This window comes from Acinonyx jubatus, chromosome A3, assembly GCF_027475565.1.
Source record: "Acinonyx jubatus isolate Ajub_Pintada_27869175 chromosome A3, VMU_Ajub_asm_v1.0, whole genome shotgun sequence".
Taxonomy (NCBI): Eukaryota; Metazoa; Chordata; class Mammalia; order Carnivora; family Felidae; genus Acinonyx; species Acinonyx jubatus.
Window position 1 is genome coordinate 99,141,995 of NC_069388.1, and position 17,942 is coordinate 99,159,936.

The following is a 17,942-nucleotide window of genomic DNA, read 5'->3' on the forward strand; positions in this document are numbered from 1 at the left end:
ACGTTAAAAAAAAATATCTATTTTTTCACATGGCTTCAAGTTACTGTCCTATTTTAATTTCAACCGAAAGGACACCCTATAGCACTTACTGCTAGGCTGGTCTAGTGGTTAACAAATTCCCTCAGTTTTTGTTTATCTACGAATATCTTGATTTCTCCCTCATTTTGCTGGATATAGGATTCTTGGCTGATAGTTCTTTCAGCATTTGAATATATCGACCCACTGCCTTCTGGGCCTCAACACTTCTGGTGAGAAATCTGCTGAAAATCTCACTGAGGATCCCTTCTATATGGTGAGTCATTTCTCCCTACTTTAAACACTATCTTTCTAAAATTTGATTATAATGTGCTTTGGCATGAGTCTGTTTGAATATACATCATTTGGGGTATGTGGCACTTATTGGACTATATTCATGTCTTTCATAAAATTGGGGAAGTTTTTGTCAATATTTCTTTAAATCATCTCCCTGCCCCTTTTCTCTACTTTGCTTCTGGGACTCCCACAGGGTGTAAGCTGGCCTACTTCATGGTGTCCTACAGATCCCTTGGGCTCAGTTTACTTCAATTTTTTTCCCTTCTTCTCAGACTTGATAATTCCAACTATACTATTTTCAAGTTCACTGATTCTTCTGCCTGCTCATATCTGCTTTCAAATAATGCTGGCAAATTTTTCATTTCAGTTTTTGTACTTTTCAGCAGAATTTCTTATTTTTCATGCTTTCTCTTTACTGATGTTTCCATTTTGTTCATGAACATTTGTTCATGTTTCTGTCATTTTCTTGACCTTGTCCACATCTTACCTTAGCTCTCTGAACACCTTTAAAACAACTGTTTGAAAATATCTGTTGAGTAAATCAGTCATCTGGTCTTTCTCAGGGACATTTTTTGTTCATTTATTTTCTTTTGGATGGACCATATTTTCCTGTTTGTACATCTTGTGATTTTTTTGTTATTGTTGAAAATGAATCTTTGAATCTTATAACTCTGGTATTCAGACTCTCCCACTTCCCCAGGGTTTGCTGTTTTTTATTGATGTAGGGTATTTCTGTGCTGGGCACCAACCTGCTGCACTGTAAAGTTAAAGTCTTCTCAGATCTTTTCAGAGCTGCATTTTCCCCTCAGTGTGCATGATGACCTTTTATATTCCCTCATATATATGGTTGTTTTTGGATGTCTTAGCTGTTGATATTAGGAATATAAAATAGTGGAGTGCTCTGGAAAGCACTATGGTGTTTCCTCAAAAATTAAATATAGAATTACCATTTGATCTAGCAATTCCACTGTAGGGTATATACATACCAAAAAAAAAAAAAAAATGACATCAGGGCTTTGATGAGATATTTGTACACTCATGTTCATAACAGCATGATTCACAATAGCCCAAAGGTGGAAACAACCCAAATGTCTATCACAAGATGAATATAATGAAGTACTACTCAGTCTTAAAAAGGAAGTTAAATTGGTAGGGTTAGGAAAAGAAAAAAAAAAAAAGGAAGCTAATTCTGATTCATGCTATATAACATGGATGAATGTTGAAAACATTATTATGATAAGTAAAATAAGTCAGGCACAAAGGGACAGATATTGTTTGATTCCACTTATATGAGGTACCTAGAATAGTCAAATTACACATAGAAACAGAAAGTAGAACAATGGTTACTAGGGAATTTGGTATCCATTGTGGGGGGAAAGAAAGTTATTGTTTAATGTGTACAGAGTTTCAGTATGGGATAAAGGAAACATTTTGAAAATGGATAGTGGTAATGGTTACACAGCAGTGTGAAAGTACTTAATGTCACTGAACAGTATACGTAAAACTAGTTTTGTACTAGGTATACTTGACTTTATCAGAAATAAATCAATAAAACATCAACAGGAAAAGTATGATCCATTCATAAATAAGTATTTTTGTACAAATATAAGTACAGATATAAGTTTCAGATATATCTGAAAGGATGATCACCAAAATATTTGTGGTATTATGTGTGGGTGGTAGAATTTCAGGGTGGTTTTAACTTTCCTATTTATACTTTTCTGCATCGATATGTATATTATTACTTTTATACTCATGGGGAGAGATATAGAAACCAAACTATTTTCATTTGAGAAGGGGGCAATGTATATGGTCTAAATTCATTCTAGTATTGTCTATGATGAGTACTCTAAGTGTATTACACATCTAACTGAAAGCTAAAACTCTGGACTACATGAGTTCTCCATAAGAAGATGAGAATTACTTGTACTTATACTTTGCTTTATTGAGGTTACTACTGTTTTTCTCTTTAAACTCTTTTTTCAAGTAGATCATACACACAGAAAAGCATACATTACTGTAGAGATATACAAATTTTCACAAATTAAACACACCCATGTAACCACCATATCAAGAAACAAAGTATTACAAAAGTCTCTCTATATCTGCCTTAATGCACCATGCCCCCCAAGGGTAACCAGTACTCTGACTTCAAGATCATAGGTTAATTTTGCAGATTCTAGGTTTTGCACTGGTATTTTTTACAAAATCTATTCACCTTGACTGCTAATATAAAACCAAATGAAAGACAAGTCTATGATAAATTTTTATAAGCAAGTAACATTTATTTTATTAATGTTTATTTTGAGGGGTGTGGGTGGAGAGAATCCCAAGCAGGCTCCTGGCTCAATGCAGAGCCTGACTTGGGGCTTGATCTCCATCCCATGAACTCTGAGATCATGACCTGAGCCAAAATCAAGAGTTAAGCATAACAGACTGAGCCATTCAGGCACGAAAATTCAGTAATTTTTAAAAGAAATTTTAAAAAGAAAAAACTTATATTTACTTACATATTTAATATTTCCAGCATGCTTCATGCCTCTGGGTAGATCCCAGTTTGTATCTGGTATAATTTTCCTTCAGCTCACAACTTCCTTTAACATTGCTTGTACTGTAGATTTCCTGGCAGCAAATTCTCTTGGCTTTTGTATAAAAATAGCTTTGTTTCACCTCCACTTCAGAATGCTATTTTCACTGGATATAGAATTCTAGGATAATGTTGAGTTCTTTTCTTTCTTTCAGCACATTAAAGATGTTTTGGTTTGAGGTGCCTGGGTACCTCAGTTGGTTGAGCATCTAACTCCTGACTTCATTTCAGTTCAGGTCACGATCCCAGAGCCTGGGATTGAGCCCTGAGTTGGGCTCCAAACTCAGTGTGGGGCCTGCTTAAGAATCTCTCCCTCTCTCTGCCCCTCTCCCCTGCTCGTTCTCTGTCTCTAAAAATAATTAAAATAATTTAAGAAACAGGAAAAAAAGATGTTTTGGTTTGCATTGCTTCTGAAAGAAAATTTTAATCATCCTTATCATTTTGTTTTTTAATGTGATTTTTTTCTCGGACTGTCTTCTCTCTTGATTGTTAACTTTCAGTAATTTGAATATGACATGCTGTGGTATGTTTTTGTTTGTATTATCCTTGACACATGACACCACTTGATATTGTTCCACAGGTCACTGATGCTGTGTTCATACATATTTTCCTTTACTTTTTTTCCCTCTGTATTATAGTTTAGATAGTTTGTACTACTTTCACTGATCTTATTTTTTATACTGTCTTATGTGCTTCTTTAACTCATGCAGTGAAGTTTTCATTTTATTTCAATTTATTTCTAAATCCTAGAAGTTCCATTTTATTCTTTTCTGTATCTTCTATTTATCCCATTATATCCATGTTTTCCTTTAAATTCCTTAACATATTTATAATAGCTGTTTAAATGCTTGTCTGCTTTTTCAACCACCCCTTTTTTTCTGGGTCTATTTGTATCACCTGATTTTTTTTCCTGATTCTGAATCACACTTTACTGCTTCTTTCTAGTCATTTTTCATGGGATGTTGGGCACTCTAAATGTTTCATTTTAAGTGTCTGAATTTTTTGGTCTTTCTTTAAAGAGCATTCACCTTTATTGGCATTTAAGCTGTCTGCAGATCAGCTTTCAAGAACTTTTTTTCTGGTTTACTTTTGAGAGACAGAGCGAGAGAGAAAGCAAGCGCACACATGAGCGGGGGAGGGCCCCAGAGAGAGGGAGACAGAGAATCCAAAACAGGCACTGCGCCATCAGCACAAAACCTGACATAGGGGATGAACCCATGAACCAAGAGTTCATGAGATCATGCCCTGAGCCAAAGTCGGATGCTCAACCAACTGAGCCATTCAGGTTTAGGCCCCAAGAGCTGTTTTTAAGCTTTGCTGGTGAGGGCTTATGGTTGCCTTTAATCTAGGCCTGCCTTAGCCTTAATATTAAGACGTGATCTTTCTGGGTTCTCTACTGAATGTCCAAGATGTTCAACAAAGTCTCTTTCCTGTGTCTTATCAGAACTCTACCACCTCTCAATTTTGTTAGCTCTAACAATTGTTTAGCTTATAGTGTATTTGTTTTGTCCCCAGTAATTGTTCTTTGCCTAGCCTCTTGAAATCTCATTCTAAGTATGCAGAGCTTAGAATTCAGCCAAAGACTCCATGGTACACTGTGTAGGCATTTAGAGCTTTCTCTGGGTACTGCCCCTCTCTCTGATATTTTGCCCCACAAATTCCAGTCACTACAGCCTCCCTGAACCCTGACCTCTGCCTTCTCAACCCCAAGACCACCATGCTCTGCTTAGAATTTCCTCCCATATGCTACAATCAGAAAGTTTCTCCAGGCTGAAAATCAGGACCATATTAAGACTCTCTTTGTGGGGCACCTGGGTAGGCTCAGTCGGTTGAGCATCTGACTCTTGATTTCAACTCAAGTTATGATCTCATGGTTCGTGCGATTGAGCCCCATGTTGGACTCTATGCTGACAGCATGGAGCCTACTTAGGATTTTGTCTCTCCCTCTGCCTCTCCCCCCCGACCCAACTCTCTCTCAAAATAAATAAACAAACTTAAAAAAAAAAAAAAGACTGTTTCCCTCTTCCTGGAAAAAAAAGAAAAAAAATCCTTTGCTGTCAGTTGTCCAAGGTCTGAAAACCGAAGTTTCACAGAATTTGTCCAGTTTTTTTCTTTATTTACGATGGAAGTGCAAATCTAAAATCATTACTCCATCATGCCTGGGAATAGAATTTCCTGTTCCAATTCCTTTCTTGAGGGAGTGATACTGGAATACACTGCTGGTATTTTCTCTAATTATGAAAGTGTTAAAAATCATAAAAGTTTTAAACATTACTATCTCTTTGCAAGTCACTTTAATTTTAAGCTGTACTTTACAACAACATTTAGAAATATATTTTCCTTGCGGGGCACCTGGGTGGCTTAGTAGGTTAAGTGTCTAACTTGGGCTCAGGTCACGATCTTGTGGTTCAGGAATTCAAGCCCCACATCAGGCTCTCTGCTGTCAGCACAGAGCCTGCTTCAGATCCTCTGTCCCCCTCTAACTCTCCCCTGCTGGTTCTCTCTCTCTTTCAAAATAAATAAGTACACTTTAAAAATATATTTAAAAAAAGAAAGAAATATATTTTCCTCGGGGTGCCCAAGCCTGGGTTGTTCGGTCAGTTGAGCATCCGACTCTTGATTTTGGCTCAGGTCAAACTCACAGTTTGTGAGTTCGAGCCCCACATCTGGCTCTCTGCTGTCAGCACAGAGCCTGCTTCAGATACTGTCTCCTGCTCTCTCTGCCCCTCCACTCCCACCCCGCCCCCTCAAAAATAAACAAACATTAAAAAAACTTTTTTTAATGTATTTTCCTCAATTGATAGCTATGCTAAGATAAACAAAACAGTGATGAAAATGGAATTGCACTGCATTCCTTACCCAAAATTTAACATGAATTTCATAAGATCATTTCTTCATAGGTAAGATGAGGTTTCTTTACTTCCTTTTTACAACGGCTTAAAACACAACTGTTTCTTTTACAATTCTAGTGGCCAAAATTCTAAAATTAAAGTGTTGGAAGGACTGTGTTCTTCTGGAAGCTTCAAGGAATAATCAATTTCCTTGCCTTCTCTAGCTTCTAGAGGACAACTGCATGGCTCATGACCTCCTTCTCCATCTTCAAAGGACATTACCCTAACATCTGGTTCCATGGCCACATCTCCTTTTTTCTCACTTTTTCTCAACATCATATTTCCTTCTTGTAAGGCTCCTTGTGATTACACTGGACCCACCCAGACACCCAGGATAATCTCTCCACCTGATGATCCCTAATTTGATCACATCTGCAAAGTCCCTTTTGTCACATAAGTGACATATTTACAGATTCTTGAGATTCGAAAGTGGACATCTTTGGAAGGTCATTATTCTATCCATCACAGTATGTGAGCACCAGCTTTATTTCCAACACTAACCTAATCTCTAGGAAGTCAGAGATAATGAACATAGCCTCTTGAATAGCTGAATTGAAGGCCAGAGGAAAGACTTAGCTCTTATAAAATGTATATGCTTTTCTTACAATGATTAGAAAGCAAAGTGATTAGGACAGCTATAAACAATTCATATAAGAATAAACTATGTCTTACAATAGGTAGATGCAGTTTATTTCTATGAACTAATACAAAATACACCAAAAGGGTAAGGAATGGGAGACATAAAATTATAATTTACCTCGTATTTGCCTGTCAACAACTCTCATTTCCTTTCTTATCTTCAATGACCATTCATTGACCTGGGAAAAATTTTAGAAAAGGAATTAAAACAAAAGCCAAAACTCCTAATTCACCAAATTTTAAAGAATTTTGTGTTAACTCTACATTTATTCCAGACACAAAATTAGTAAATCCATTTTCAAACAAAAGCTTTAGGGCCAAATTCTATTTTTCTTCCATTTTTTTATTCACAGTACATAGAAGTCACAAGCTATTTAAAGATTCTTATCTGAATGCAGGCAGTAAGAAGCACTTTACAGAAGACCTCAGAGAGAGTTCAACACCCTGCAGGTACATCAACATTTTTCAAGAGGTGCACAGGCATAAATAAATAGGTTTTAAGGGCATCAGAAGATTTTCAACATCTAAACGTAACTATTTCAAAACTTGCTCTGCCTGTGTCACCTTTTCCTTCCCCTTTTTAACAATGTTTTTTTTTCATTTTACAAACAACAGAAATTCCTCTGACTTATGTCTCTTATTACCATGATATATTTCCCTCAGAGGCAAAAACCTCTAAAGCACTAAACATAGGGCCAGCTGGAAATACTAGTGTAGGTATTGAGGAAACACTAAACTACTCTAATGACTATCAAATTCTTAAGCAACTGAAGTGTTTTCTAATTCTTCAGTTGCAAAAAAAATATGAAGGAAAATCTGAGTTGTCAGCTGATGAACCATTAAAACTAAATTTACATTACATCACTTTACGCTCTTTGGCATACGATAATTTCAAAGAACTCGGGAACAATGAAATAATAAAACTTCCATTACCATCTATTTATATTAACAATGTTTCTCAACATTAGAGTCTAATTTATATTAACAATGTTTCTCAACATTAGAGTCTAATGAAACATAAAAGAGGGCTTTCTTCCGGTTGTGGCACCTTGTGATGAGGCTCTCTTGTCCATACCCCTAGCCAGTGCCGTCCAAAGGCTCTCTGCAGTTGGCACAGGTCTTTGGAGGCAGGAGGATGGTCACAGGTGTGGCACACTGCAATTGGGGTACCAGCCTCATTAGGTGAATGGGTGATCCCTGGAGATGGTCCAGCTAGGCATGCTGCAACACAAGCTACTGAAACCTGCCCTGCTTCTGGGCAAGGAGCAACTCGCTGGCATGCACCTCTGTGTCTGTACAGAGGGTGGTGGTCACATGGCACAGATTCACACATTCGGTCCACCTCCAAGCCATGGTGGCCTAAGGAAAGACATCCTCATCTGGTGTGACTGGCCCCTACTGGTAGCTGACCTCCATCTCTGCCAATCCAAAACGTTTACCTGTGATCACTACCAGAAATCCAACCAATAAGCCCATGATAAGCATCAGGGTTCACCTTTATAATAAACAATGGCTGTGGGATTTTAAATTAAAAATAATAAATAAAATGGGAATAGAAATGATGCTGAACCATGCAGTATTCATCCATGGGCACATGAACTAAATGGCATTAAAAAAATCTATACAATTAAAAGATGTAGTTCCAATAAATTTCACTTTTTAATGATTTCATTAAAATCATTATTTAACAAAATCTGTACAAAATTTATTTTGCAACAACTATAATAACTCCAACCAAGAAGAAGAAAGTAAACAGTAAAGGACTTAAAACCATACGGATATAAACTTTTTAAAATTTTAACAGGTTTATAGGCATTTTTTAGGTAAAATTCACATTACAATTAGTCATTTCAAAATACACAATTCAGGGACACTTAGTGCCTTCACAATGTTTTGCAATCAACTCTCTCCAGTTTCAAAACTTTTTTAACATGTCAGAAGAATACACCATAGCCTTTAAATGATCTCTCCCTATGTCCTCCTTCCCCATTCCCTGGCAACCACTAATTTGCTCTCTTTTGATCTGCTTATTTTTACTATTTCATATAAAAGGGATCACACAATATGTAGTCCTTTGTGCCTGGCTTCTTTCATTTAGTACAGTGTTTGGGGGTTTGAAGTATCAATACTTCAGTACTTTTCATGGCTGAGTAATATTCATCGTATGTATACACCACAACTTGTTCACTCATACATCCTTTGATGGATATCTGGGTTGTTTCTGTCTTTTAGTTACTGTGCTGCCATGAACATTCGTATACAAGTATTTATTATAATTCCTATTTCAGTTCTTTGGAATATAGACCTAGGAGTAGAATTGCTGCGTCATATGGTGATTCTATGTTTATCGTTTTTAGAAACTCCCCAACTATTTTAGAAAGAAGCTTCACCATTTTACATTCACTCCAGCAATGTTCAAGGGTTATTTCTCCACGTCCTTACCAACACTTGTTACCCTCCATTTTTTTTTTATTACCGCCAATCTGTTGGACCTGCAGAAACAGTATCTCATTGTGGTTTTGATTTGCATTTCCTTAATGACCAGTGAAGTTAACTATCTTTTCATGTGCTTGTTGGCCATTGGCGTATCTTCTTTGGAGAAACACCTATTCATGTCTTCTTTCCATTTTTTTAAGTTTAGCTGTCTTGTTGTTGCTGGTTCTATGAGTTCTTTTACATTCTGACAGTAGAACCTTATCAGATATGTCATTTACAAATATATTCTCCCATCCTATAGCTTACCTTTTCACTTTCTTGATAATGTCCTTTGATGCATGAAAGCTTTTAATTTTGATGAATTTCAATTTGTCTATTTTTGCTTTTGGTGCTTGTGCTTCTGGTGTCATAGCTGAAAATCCATTGCCAGATATAAGGTCATGAAAATTTATCCCTATGTTTTTATCTAAGAATTTTATGGTTTTCTAAGAGCTTTAACTTAATTTCTGTATATGGAATGATGTATGAGTTCAGCTTCATTTCTCTACTTGTGAATATCCATTTGTCCCAGCACCATTTGTTGAAAAGACTACCCACTATTAAATGGTCTTAGCACCCTCGCAGAAAATCAACTGGTCATACATGTATGGGCCTATGTGTCTATCCTTATACCAATACCATCCTGTTTACATTACTATAGCATCATAGTAACTTCTGAAATCAGAAACTATGAATTCTCCAAATTTGTTTTTCTTTTTCAGTATTGTTTTGGCTATTCAGGGCCTGTTATATTACATATGAAATTTGAGAATCAACTTTTCCTTTTGAAATTTTGATAGGCATTGTATTGAATCTGCAGATTGCTTTGGGTGGTACCGCCATCTTAACAGCATTAAGTCTTGCAATCCATGATTCTGAAATTTCTTCCAGCAATATTTTGTAGTTTTCAGTGTATAAATATTTTGCTTCGTTGGTTAAACTTATTCCTCAATATTTTGTTCTTTTAGATACCTTTGTAAACAAATGTTTTTCTGTATTTCCTTTTAAGAGTTTTCATTGCAGGTGTAAAAACTACAACTAATTATTTTATAATTGCCTTGAAACCTGAAAATTTGCTGAATTCACTTAATAAGTATCTTGTACATGAGGATTCTTTGGGAGTTTTCTATGTATGGAACCATGCCATCTGCAAATATAGTTTTACTTCTTCCTTTTCAATGTGGGTATCTTTTATTTATTTTTCTTGCCTAAGTACTCTAGCTAAAACTTCTAGTACAATATTGAACAGTAGTGGCAAAAGCAGGTATCTTTATCTTGCTCCTAATCTTAGAAAAAAAGCTTTCAGTCTTTCACATTACTACATAGTTAGCTGTAGTTTTCCATAAATGCCCTTTATTTATCATGTTAAGAGAGCTCTCTTCTATTCCTAGTTTGCTGAGCATTTTTCTCATAAGAGGTATGTATGTATTTTGTTACAAGTATAATAGGATGACTGTTAAATTATTTCAAGCATAGAAGTATCACATTAGGAGAAATTCATGTGGTGAAAGTAGAATGGAAACAAATGGCAATTCTCTTTTGAAGAAGAAAGAGAATAATGAAAAAATGCCTGACTATAAATAAGAATGTGTGCATGTATGTTTCAAATGAATACTGATGGGGATCAAATTGCCGTGATGCTTTTAAAAGAGTGATATAACAATTTTACGGTATTTCAATATGCCAAAAATTACATCCTGTGCAACTTTACTTAAAATTGTAACAAATATTAAATATTGATTTATAACTGTCCAAAAGGGTACACAAGTTGTCAAAATTATTTTAAGAGATATAGGAAGAAATTTGAAGACACTCTTATAATCTAACCAGAACTTCAGAACCAGCAGGAAAGGAAACCCAAGACTCATACATTCATTCAAACGTTTACTGAGTACCTGCTCAATGTGCTAGCGATATAGCAGGAGACAACGACTCCACCTTATGAACTTACATTCTAATAAAGAAAAAGACAGTAAGCAAATAAACAAGTAAATACTCTGTCACAAAACGAGTGCTACAGAGAAAATGAAGCAAGGAAAATAGGATGAGAGCAGTGGCGGGGGAGGTTTGCTATTTTTTATAGGGTGATGGAAGAAAGCTCAACTACTAAGGTGACTTTTGAGCAGAGACCTCAAAAGTTTGTAAGGGAACCATGTGAGTATCCACTATGGTGGACTGGGGAGGAGGGGAGGAGAAAGGGGCTGTAACATTTTACTCAGCAAAAACAAAAACCACTAAAGGACCTAGGCAAAACAGTGTCCTTTTCTATAGACTAAGGGGACAGAGTACAAAAATAAATGTGGTTAAATAATGTTTGTTTGAACTGGCAACATTGATGGGTAAAGCTATTTGATTCAAGTTGCGAGAAAAAAACATTTACGTCTATTATATTATAGCAATGAGTTTTGTAAGGCAGCAAGTTATTCCTAATCTGGTGCTAAACATAAATTTTAGATTTTTATTTTCATGGGTCAAATATTGATTAGTTCCTATTATTTCTGCTTTCAACTGCTAATCCCTGAGGATAGCCAATCAAGTGGAAGCAATGCACCCATGAAGAATACCAACTTGTAGCAGTTACTAAAATTCCAGGAACCACAACTACGATAGGTTTCACAATTCAAATTTAAGCCTTAAAATGAGGCAGAATGGGGGCGCCTGGGTGGCGCAGTCGGTTGGGCGTCCGACTTCAGCCAGGTCACGATCTCGTGGTCCGGGAGTTCGAGCCCCGCGTCAGGCTCTGGCCTGATGGCTCAGAGCCTGGAGCCTGTTTCCGATTCTGTGTCTCCCTCTCTCTCTGCCCCTCCCCCGTTCATGCTCTGTCTCTCTGTGTCCCAAAAATAAACGTTGAAAAAAAAAAATGAGGCAGAATGAACCAGTGCAGTGATTTTTAAACTTATTTTTAGAGCAAAATCTTTCAAATAAATCTAACATATAACTTCACAAATACAAGAAGTATGCCAACACACACTTATCATATAGGATCACATTCAAAATTTGTACTACTATGAAGTAAGTAAATGAGAACAGCTTATCTGTATTGATGAAAGACAAAACTTTAAATTAGTTGTTACAGTGTTATAACAACCTTAGCATCCAATTTATTTCCAGATTTTGCTTACATGTCCAGTATTGAGAAAAAATTTTTTTAATGTTTACTTATTTTTGAGACACACACACACACACACACACACACACACACACACACACACAGAGTGTGAGCGGGGGAGGGGCAGAGAGAGAGAGGAAGACAAAATCCGACGCAGGCTCCAGGCTTTGAGCTGTCAGCACAGAGCCCAACATGGGACTTGAACCCACGAACCAGGAGATCATGACCTGAGCCAAACTTGGGCACTTAAACCACTGAGCCACCCAGGTGTCCCAGAGAAAATTCTAATTCAAAAAGATAAGAAGCTATCAACTTATTACTACAGCTATTTACAGTTTATCTTTCAACTGAAGCTTATCCAATGCTTAAATAAATCCAGAAGCTTAAAATAAAAGTCATTAAAAACTGGTTGTTTCAAACTTTCTCATTATATAAATGTTTAACTGCTCATATTCCTTAAGGGGTGAGTTCTCAAATCTAATACAATACATGGCAATGGTGAAATATCTTTTGTAAAAATCAATTGTTACATTGTTTATAGTAGCAAAAGACTAGAAATAACTAAATGTATATCAAAAGAACACTAGTTAGTTCTATTAGTTAAAGAATTTCCACGAATGGATATTATGTTCTAACTAAACAGAAAAAGGCAATGCAATGAGGACTACCCATGCAATTAATTCTCAAAATATAAATGAAAACGGAAAAGTAAAGGACATTTATAGTATGACATTATATACGTTAGAGAGAGAAATAAGGGTAAAGAGAGGGAGAGGAGAAAGGAGAGAATGAAGGAACAGAGAAAGGGGAGAAAAGAGAGAGAGAAAAGGAGAGGATAGAAATATTTATATGTCCATACATTACAGAATAACAATGGGAGAATCCATAAGAAATTAAACTGCTGTTTCAAAGATGGAAACCGAACAATTTGCTGCCTTTTGAATTTTTTATTATGTACAAATATAACCTATTTCAAGAAATATTTTTTAAAAACAAAAGGTAAAAAAAAGAATTGTGGAAAACATCGAGTTCTGAATGGGAAGAATACTGTTAAAATGTCCATACTACCGAAAGCAATCTGCACATTCAGTGCAATCCCTATAGAAATACCAACAGCATTTTTCACAGAACTAGAACAACTAATACTAAAATTTGTATGCAACCACAAAAGACCCTGAACAGCCAAAGCAAACTTGAGACAGAAGAAAGCTGGAGGTATCATGATCCCAGATTTCAAGACATACCACAAAGCTATAGTAACAAAACAGTTTGGGAACTGGTAGAAAAACAGACACATAGATCAGGAGAACAAAAGTGAGAGACCAAAAACAAACCCATACATGTATCATCAGTTAATCTATGACAAAGGAGACAAGAATAGACAATGGAGAAAAGACAGTCTCTTCAATAAATGGTGTTGGGGAAAACAGACAGCTACACGCCAAAGAATGAAGCCAGACCACTTCTTTACACCTTACACAAAAATAAACCCAAAATGGATTCAAGACCTAAATGTGAGACCTAAAGCCATAAAACTCCTAAAAGAAAATTTTAGGCAGTAATCTGTTGAACATCAAATATCACAATATTTTTCTCAGGCAAGTGAAACAGAAGCAAAAATAAACAATTAGGACTATATGGAACTAAAAAGCTTTTGTACGATGAAGGAAACCATCAATAAAACAGAAAGGCAACAAACAGAGGGAGAAAATATTTGCAAAAGATGTATCCAATAAGGGGTTAGTATTCAAAATATACAAGGAACTCCCATAACTCAACACCAGAAAATCAATCTGATTAACAGATGGGCAGATGACCTAAATATCTTCCAAAGAAGATACACAGACATCCAACAGACACATGAAAAGATGCTCAACATGACTAATCATTAGGGAAATGCAAATCAAAAACCACAGTAAGCTATCACCTCACACTAGTCAGACTGGCTAACATCAAAAAGACAAGAAATAAGTGTTGGTGAGGATGTGGAGAAAAGGAAGTCCTCATGCATTCTGCTGGGAATGTAAATTGGTGCAACCCCTAGGGAAAACAGTATGGAGGTTCCTCAAAAAATTAAAAATTAAGCTACCATACGATCCAGTAATTCTACTTCCGGATATTTACACAAAGAAAACAAAAACCCTAATTCAGAAAGATATATACACCCCATGTTTATTGCAGCTCTCTTTACAACACTGAAAACATGGAAGCAACCTAAGTGTCCATCTATAGATAAACGGATAAAGGTGGGGCACATATACACGAATGGACTGTTACTCAGCTGTAAATAGGAATGAAATCTTGCCATTTGTGGCCACATGGATGGACCTAGAGCGTATTCTGCTAAATAAAATAAGCCAAAGAAAAGCAAACATCACAAGATTTCATTTCTATGCAGAATCTAAAAACTGAAACAAACAAAAAAAGACAGAAACAGACTCATAGAGTACTGGTGGTTGCCAAACAGGAGAGGAATGGAAGAAGGATGGGCAAATTAGGTGAAGGGGATTAAGAGGTACGTACTTCTGGTTATAAAATAAATCATGGAGATGAAAAGTATGACATAGACAATTTAGTCAATAGTACTGTAATACATTTATCATGGATATTCATAATGTACATGATCACTGAATCTTTATGTTGTATACCTGAAATTAATTTAATATTCTATGTCAACTTTATTTCAACTAAAATTTTAAAATGTAAGACTATTTTATGAATTTTTTTAAAAACCCAGTTTATAAGTGCTTTAAATCATCTTTGGAAGAAGTATTTTTAAATCCTTTTTATTTTTTAATTTTAGAGACAGAGCACACAAGTGGGAGAGGGGGACAGAGGGAGAGAGAGAGAGTCTTTAAGCAGGCTCCACACTCAGTGCAGAGCCCAACACGGGGCTCCAATCCCACAACCCTGGGATCATGACCTGAAATCTAGAGTTGGATGCTCAAGTAACTGAGCCACACAGGCACCCCAGAAATACTTTTAAATTCTATCCCATAATATTAGGAACACTTATTGAGTATTTTTTTTAATTGTTTTATTTTATTTTTTTAAAGATTTTATTTTTAAGTAATCTCTACACCCAACGTGGGACTCAAACTTACAACCCCAAGATCAAGAGTCTCATGCTCCATTGACTGAGCCAGTCGGCACCCCTTTTTAATTGTTTTAGATGCCACACTCCCTTCTCTGTTATACAATCACCCAAAACTTCAAAATAGTTACAAAAACCCAGATTTTGTTTCAGTTTCATAACTGACATTTAATCAGCATCTTCTAAAATAAATGAAAAATGTATGGCAAATGATTACTGAAAACTAAAGTCAATCTGTCTTCATTACAGGAAAAATAGTAACTAATGAATTACCTATACTTATTTCCAAACCAGAGTAAATTAAAGTCACAAGTTTTCTAACAGCAAAAATACATATTCATCTCTCAAAAAGGCTTCAATAAGTCATACATTCCACTGTAAGGACCAATATATGGCATATTTAGGGTAGTAACAGGAAGACAATATCACGAAAGAAAAATGTGCAAATGGATGCAAAATAGAGAAGGATATAATACACACTGGTTGAAAAAAATGTAAACAAAGGCACTTAAGAAATGGGTCTAATTTAATGGGGGCACTTTCCAAAAAGAATTTGAGACTTCCATCTCTGCTGAGATACTGAAAGCTGGGAAGACTCTCAATAAGACAGTAAGACAAAGCTGGATGAACTACAAAATAACTTTTCCTGAACTTGCCAAAAAATAGGTTACAAGGTAACGAAGTAATATGAAATATAAACAAACTTACTTCCAAGAAGAGAGGGAACACTGAACACTAAACCAGCTGTGACACAGCATGGGATGGCAGGTACTTTACGAGCAATTAAGGAAAACCTGGTTAAAGTTTTTAGTAAATTGATGAAGTCCAAGGATGGGTTAGTGGAGAGCACAGAACCTCAGGAACCACAGGCACAATGGGCACTCACATCCACTTTCAGTCTCAATTAAATATGGTAGAAAAATGTTGAAACATATACAAAGAATGTCTTAACTGGCTCATCAAACACAGCTGAGGAAAGAATCAACAAACCTAAAGTCAATAAAAGTTACCCAAACTAAAAAACAGAATAAAATAAGACAAAGTATTCAGGAACTACGAGACATAACAAATGGTCTAACAGATGTATAATTGGTATTCCAGCAGGAAGTGAGATGGAAAACAAAGTATTTAAGGACAGAATGGCTGAAATTTTTCCAAAAATAATGAAAAGTATCAAACCACAGATCTAAGAAGCTTAGAGAATCCAAAGCCATGGAGACACCAAAAATAAACAAAATAACAGAATGTAACACTACACCACACACCTAAACACGTTATATTTAAAATTTTTGTTTATTTATTCTTGAGAGATAGAGATAGACACAGCATGAGCAGGGGAGAGGGAGAGGGAGGGGGAGACACAGAATTCGAAGCAGGCTCCAGGCTCTAAGCTGTCAGCACAGAGCCTGATGCAGGGCTCAAACCCATGAACCACGGGATCATGACCTGAGCCGAAGCTGGACACGTGACCGATTGAGCCACCCAGGTGCCCCTACACACATTATATTTAAAATGCTGAAAATCAGAGATAAATATCTTAAAACCAGCTATGGAGAAAAAATACACATTAATCATAATCACAAAGGACCAAAAATAACAATTACATCAGACTTCTCAAAAGAAACTATGCAAATCAGAAGACAATGGAGCGTCTTTAAAATGCTGAAAGAAAAAATTAATCTCAATCCCAAATTCTATGAGTGAAAAGTAGCACTTAAAAGTGGAGAAAAATTTCAGATTCAGCTCTGACTGAATATATAAAGAGCTCAGAAGTCATCTTGTCCTATAACAAAAAAAAAAAAAAAAAAAAAAAAAAGAGTGAAAAGAAAAGAAAAGAAAAGAGAAGAAAAAAAAAATTTACAGGGCAAACTATTAACCAAACTACAGGGCAAATGTGGAAAGAGAGAGGTGAATACAGAAAATCACAGTTGAGACACGCTTACCTGGAACACTGGAAGGAACATTTAAATGGTAATTTTGACTAGTTGCTGCAGGATGGGTATAAAGTATCATGAGAATGAAACTCCTAGGGGACACCACTATTGCATGGGTTTTACCTCCAGAAGCTTTTCATTTTGAAAAGGCAAGAAAGATCCCCCTTGTGTTTCTGACAGAGGGAGGAGGAAAGTAACCACTCTGAAATACGCACAGACTGTCTTCCATAACAAAGGCCTATTCTTCGATAAAATAAACCTTACTAGAGCCTTGTTCCACTTTGGAAAAGGGCATGTACCAGACTGCTCTTTTTTAAATCTTCTTTTGTCACCAGAGGTGGGCAAAAAATTAAGAAATACTTGCAAATGTCATAGTCCAGGGACACAGGCCACAAAAACACTTAATAAGATTATAGAATGCTCCAGTCCCCCACATCTTACCATCACACCAATAGTAGAACAATAAACTAGAGCTAAAAGAGATGCAAGGTAAGTTTTATCCGTCTATCTAAGGAGGAGTTTTTTTGCATGTCCAAGATAACAAGGAGATAAAAACAGGCACACTAGAATAACTTTAAGCCTATGGCACCTATAGCTCCAGAAAAATATTAACAAAGCCAAACTCCTAGCCTAATTAGCATAAAACCTCATACTGAAGACCAATTCACCCTAGTTCTTAATGCTTCATGTATCATGTCCAGTTTTCAACATAAAATTACAAGGCATTCTAAACGGCAAGAAAAAGCAGTCTGAAGAGACCAAGCAAGAATCAGAACCAGGACTAGATATGACATAAAGATTGACATGTTTGTTGGGGCTCCTGGGTGGCTCAGTCAGTTAAGCGTCTGACTTCGGCTCAGGTCATGATCTCACAGGTCGTGAGTTCGAGCCCCGCGTCAGG

The 17,942-nt window shown here is 36.2% G+C and overlaps 1 protein-coding gene across 2 annotated transcripts in view; it reads right to left on the reverse strand.

Moving 5' to 3' along the window:
• The window catches only part of LOC106978136 (E3 ubiquitin-protein ligase RNF103), a 108,365-nt gene that overhangs the window by 25,918 nt on the left and 64,505 nt on the right, over window positions 1-17,942 (reverse strand). For both annotated transcript variants that reach the window (XM_015075780.3, XM_015075778.3), the window contains one exon: window positions 6,548-6,608. In XM_015075780.3, coding sequence (XP_014931266.1) covers window positions 6,548-6,608 — 61 coding nt within the window. The remainder of the gene's footprint in view (window positions 1-6,547; window positions 6,609-17,942) is intronic.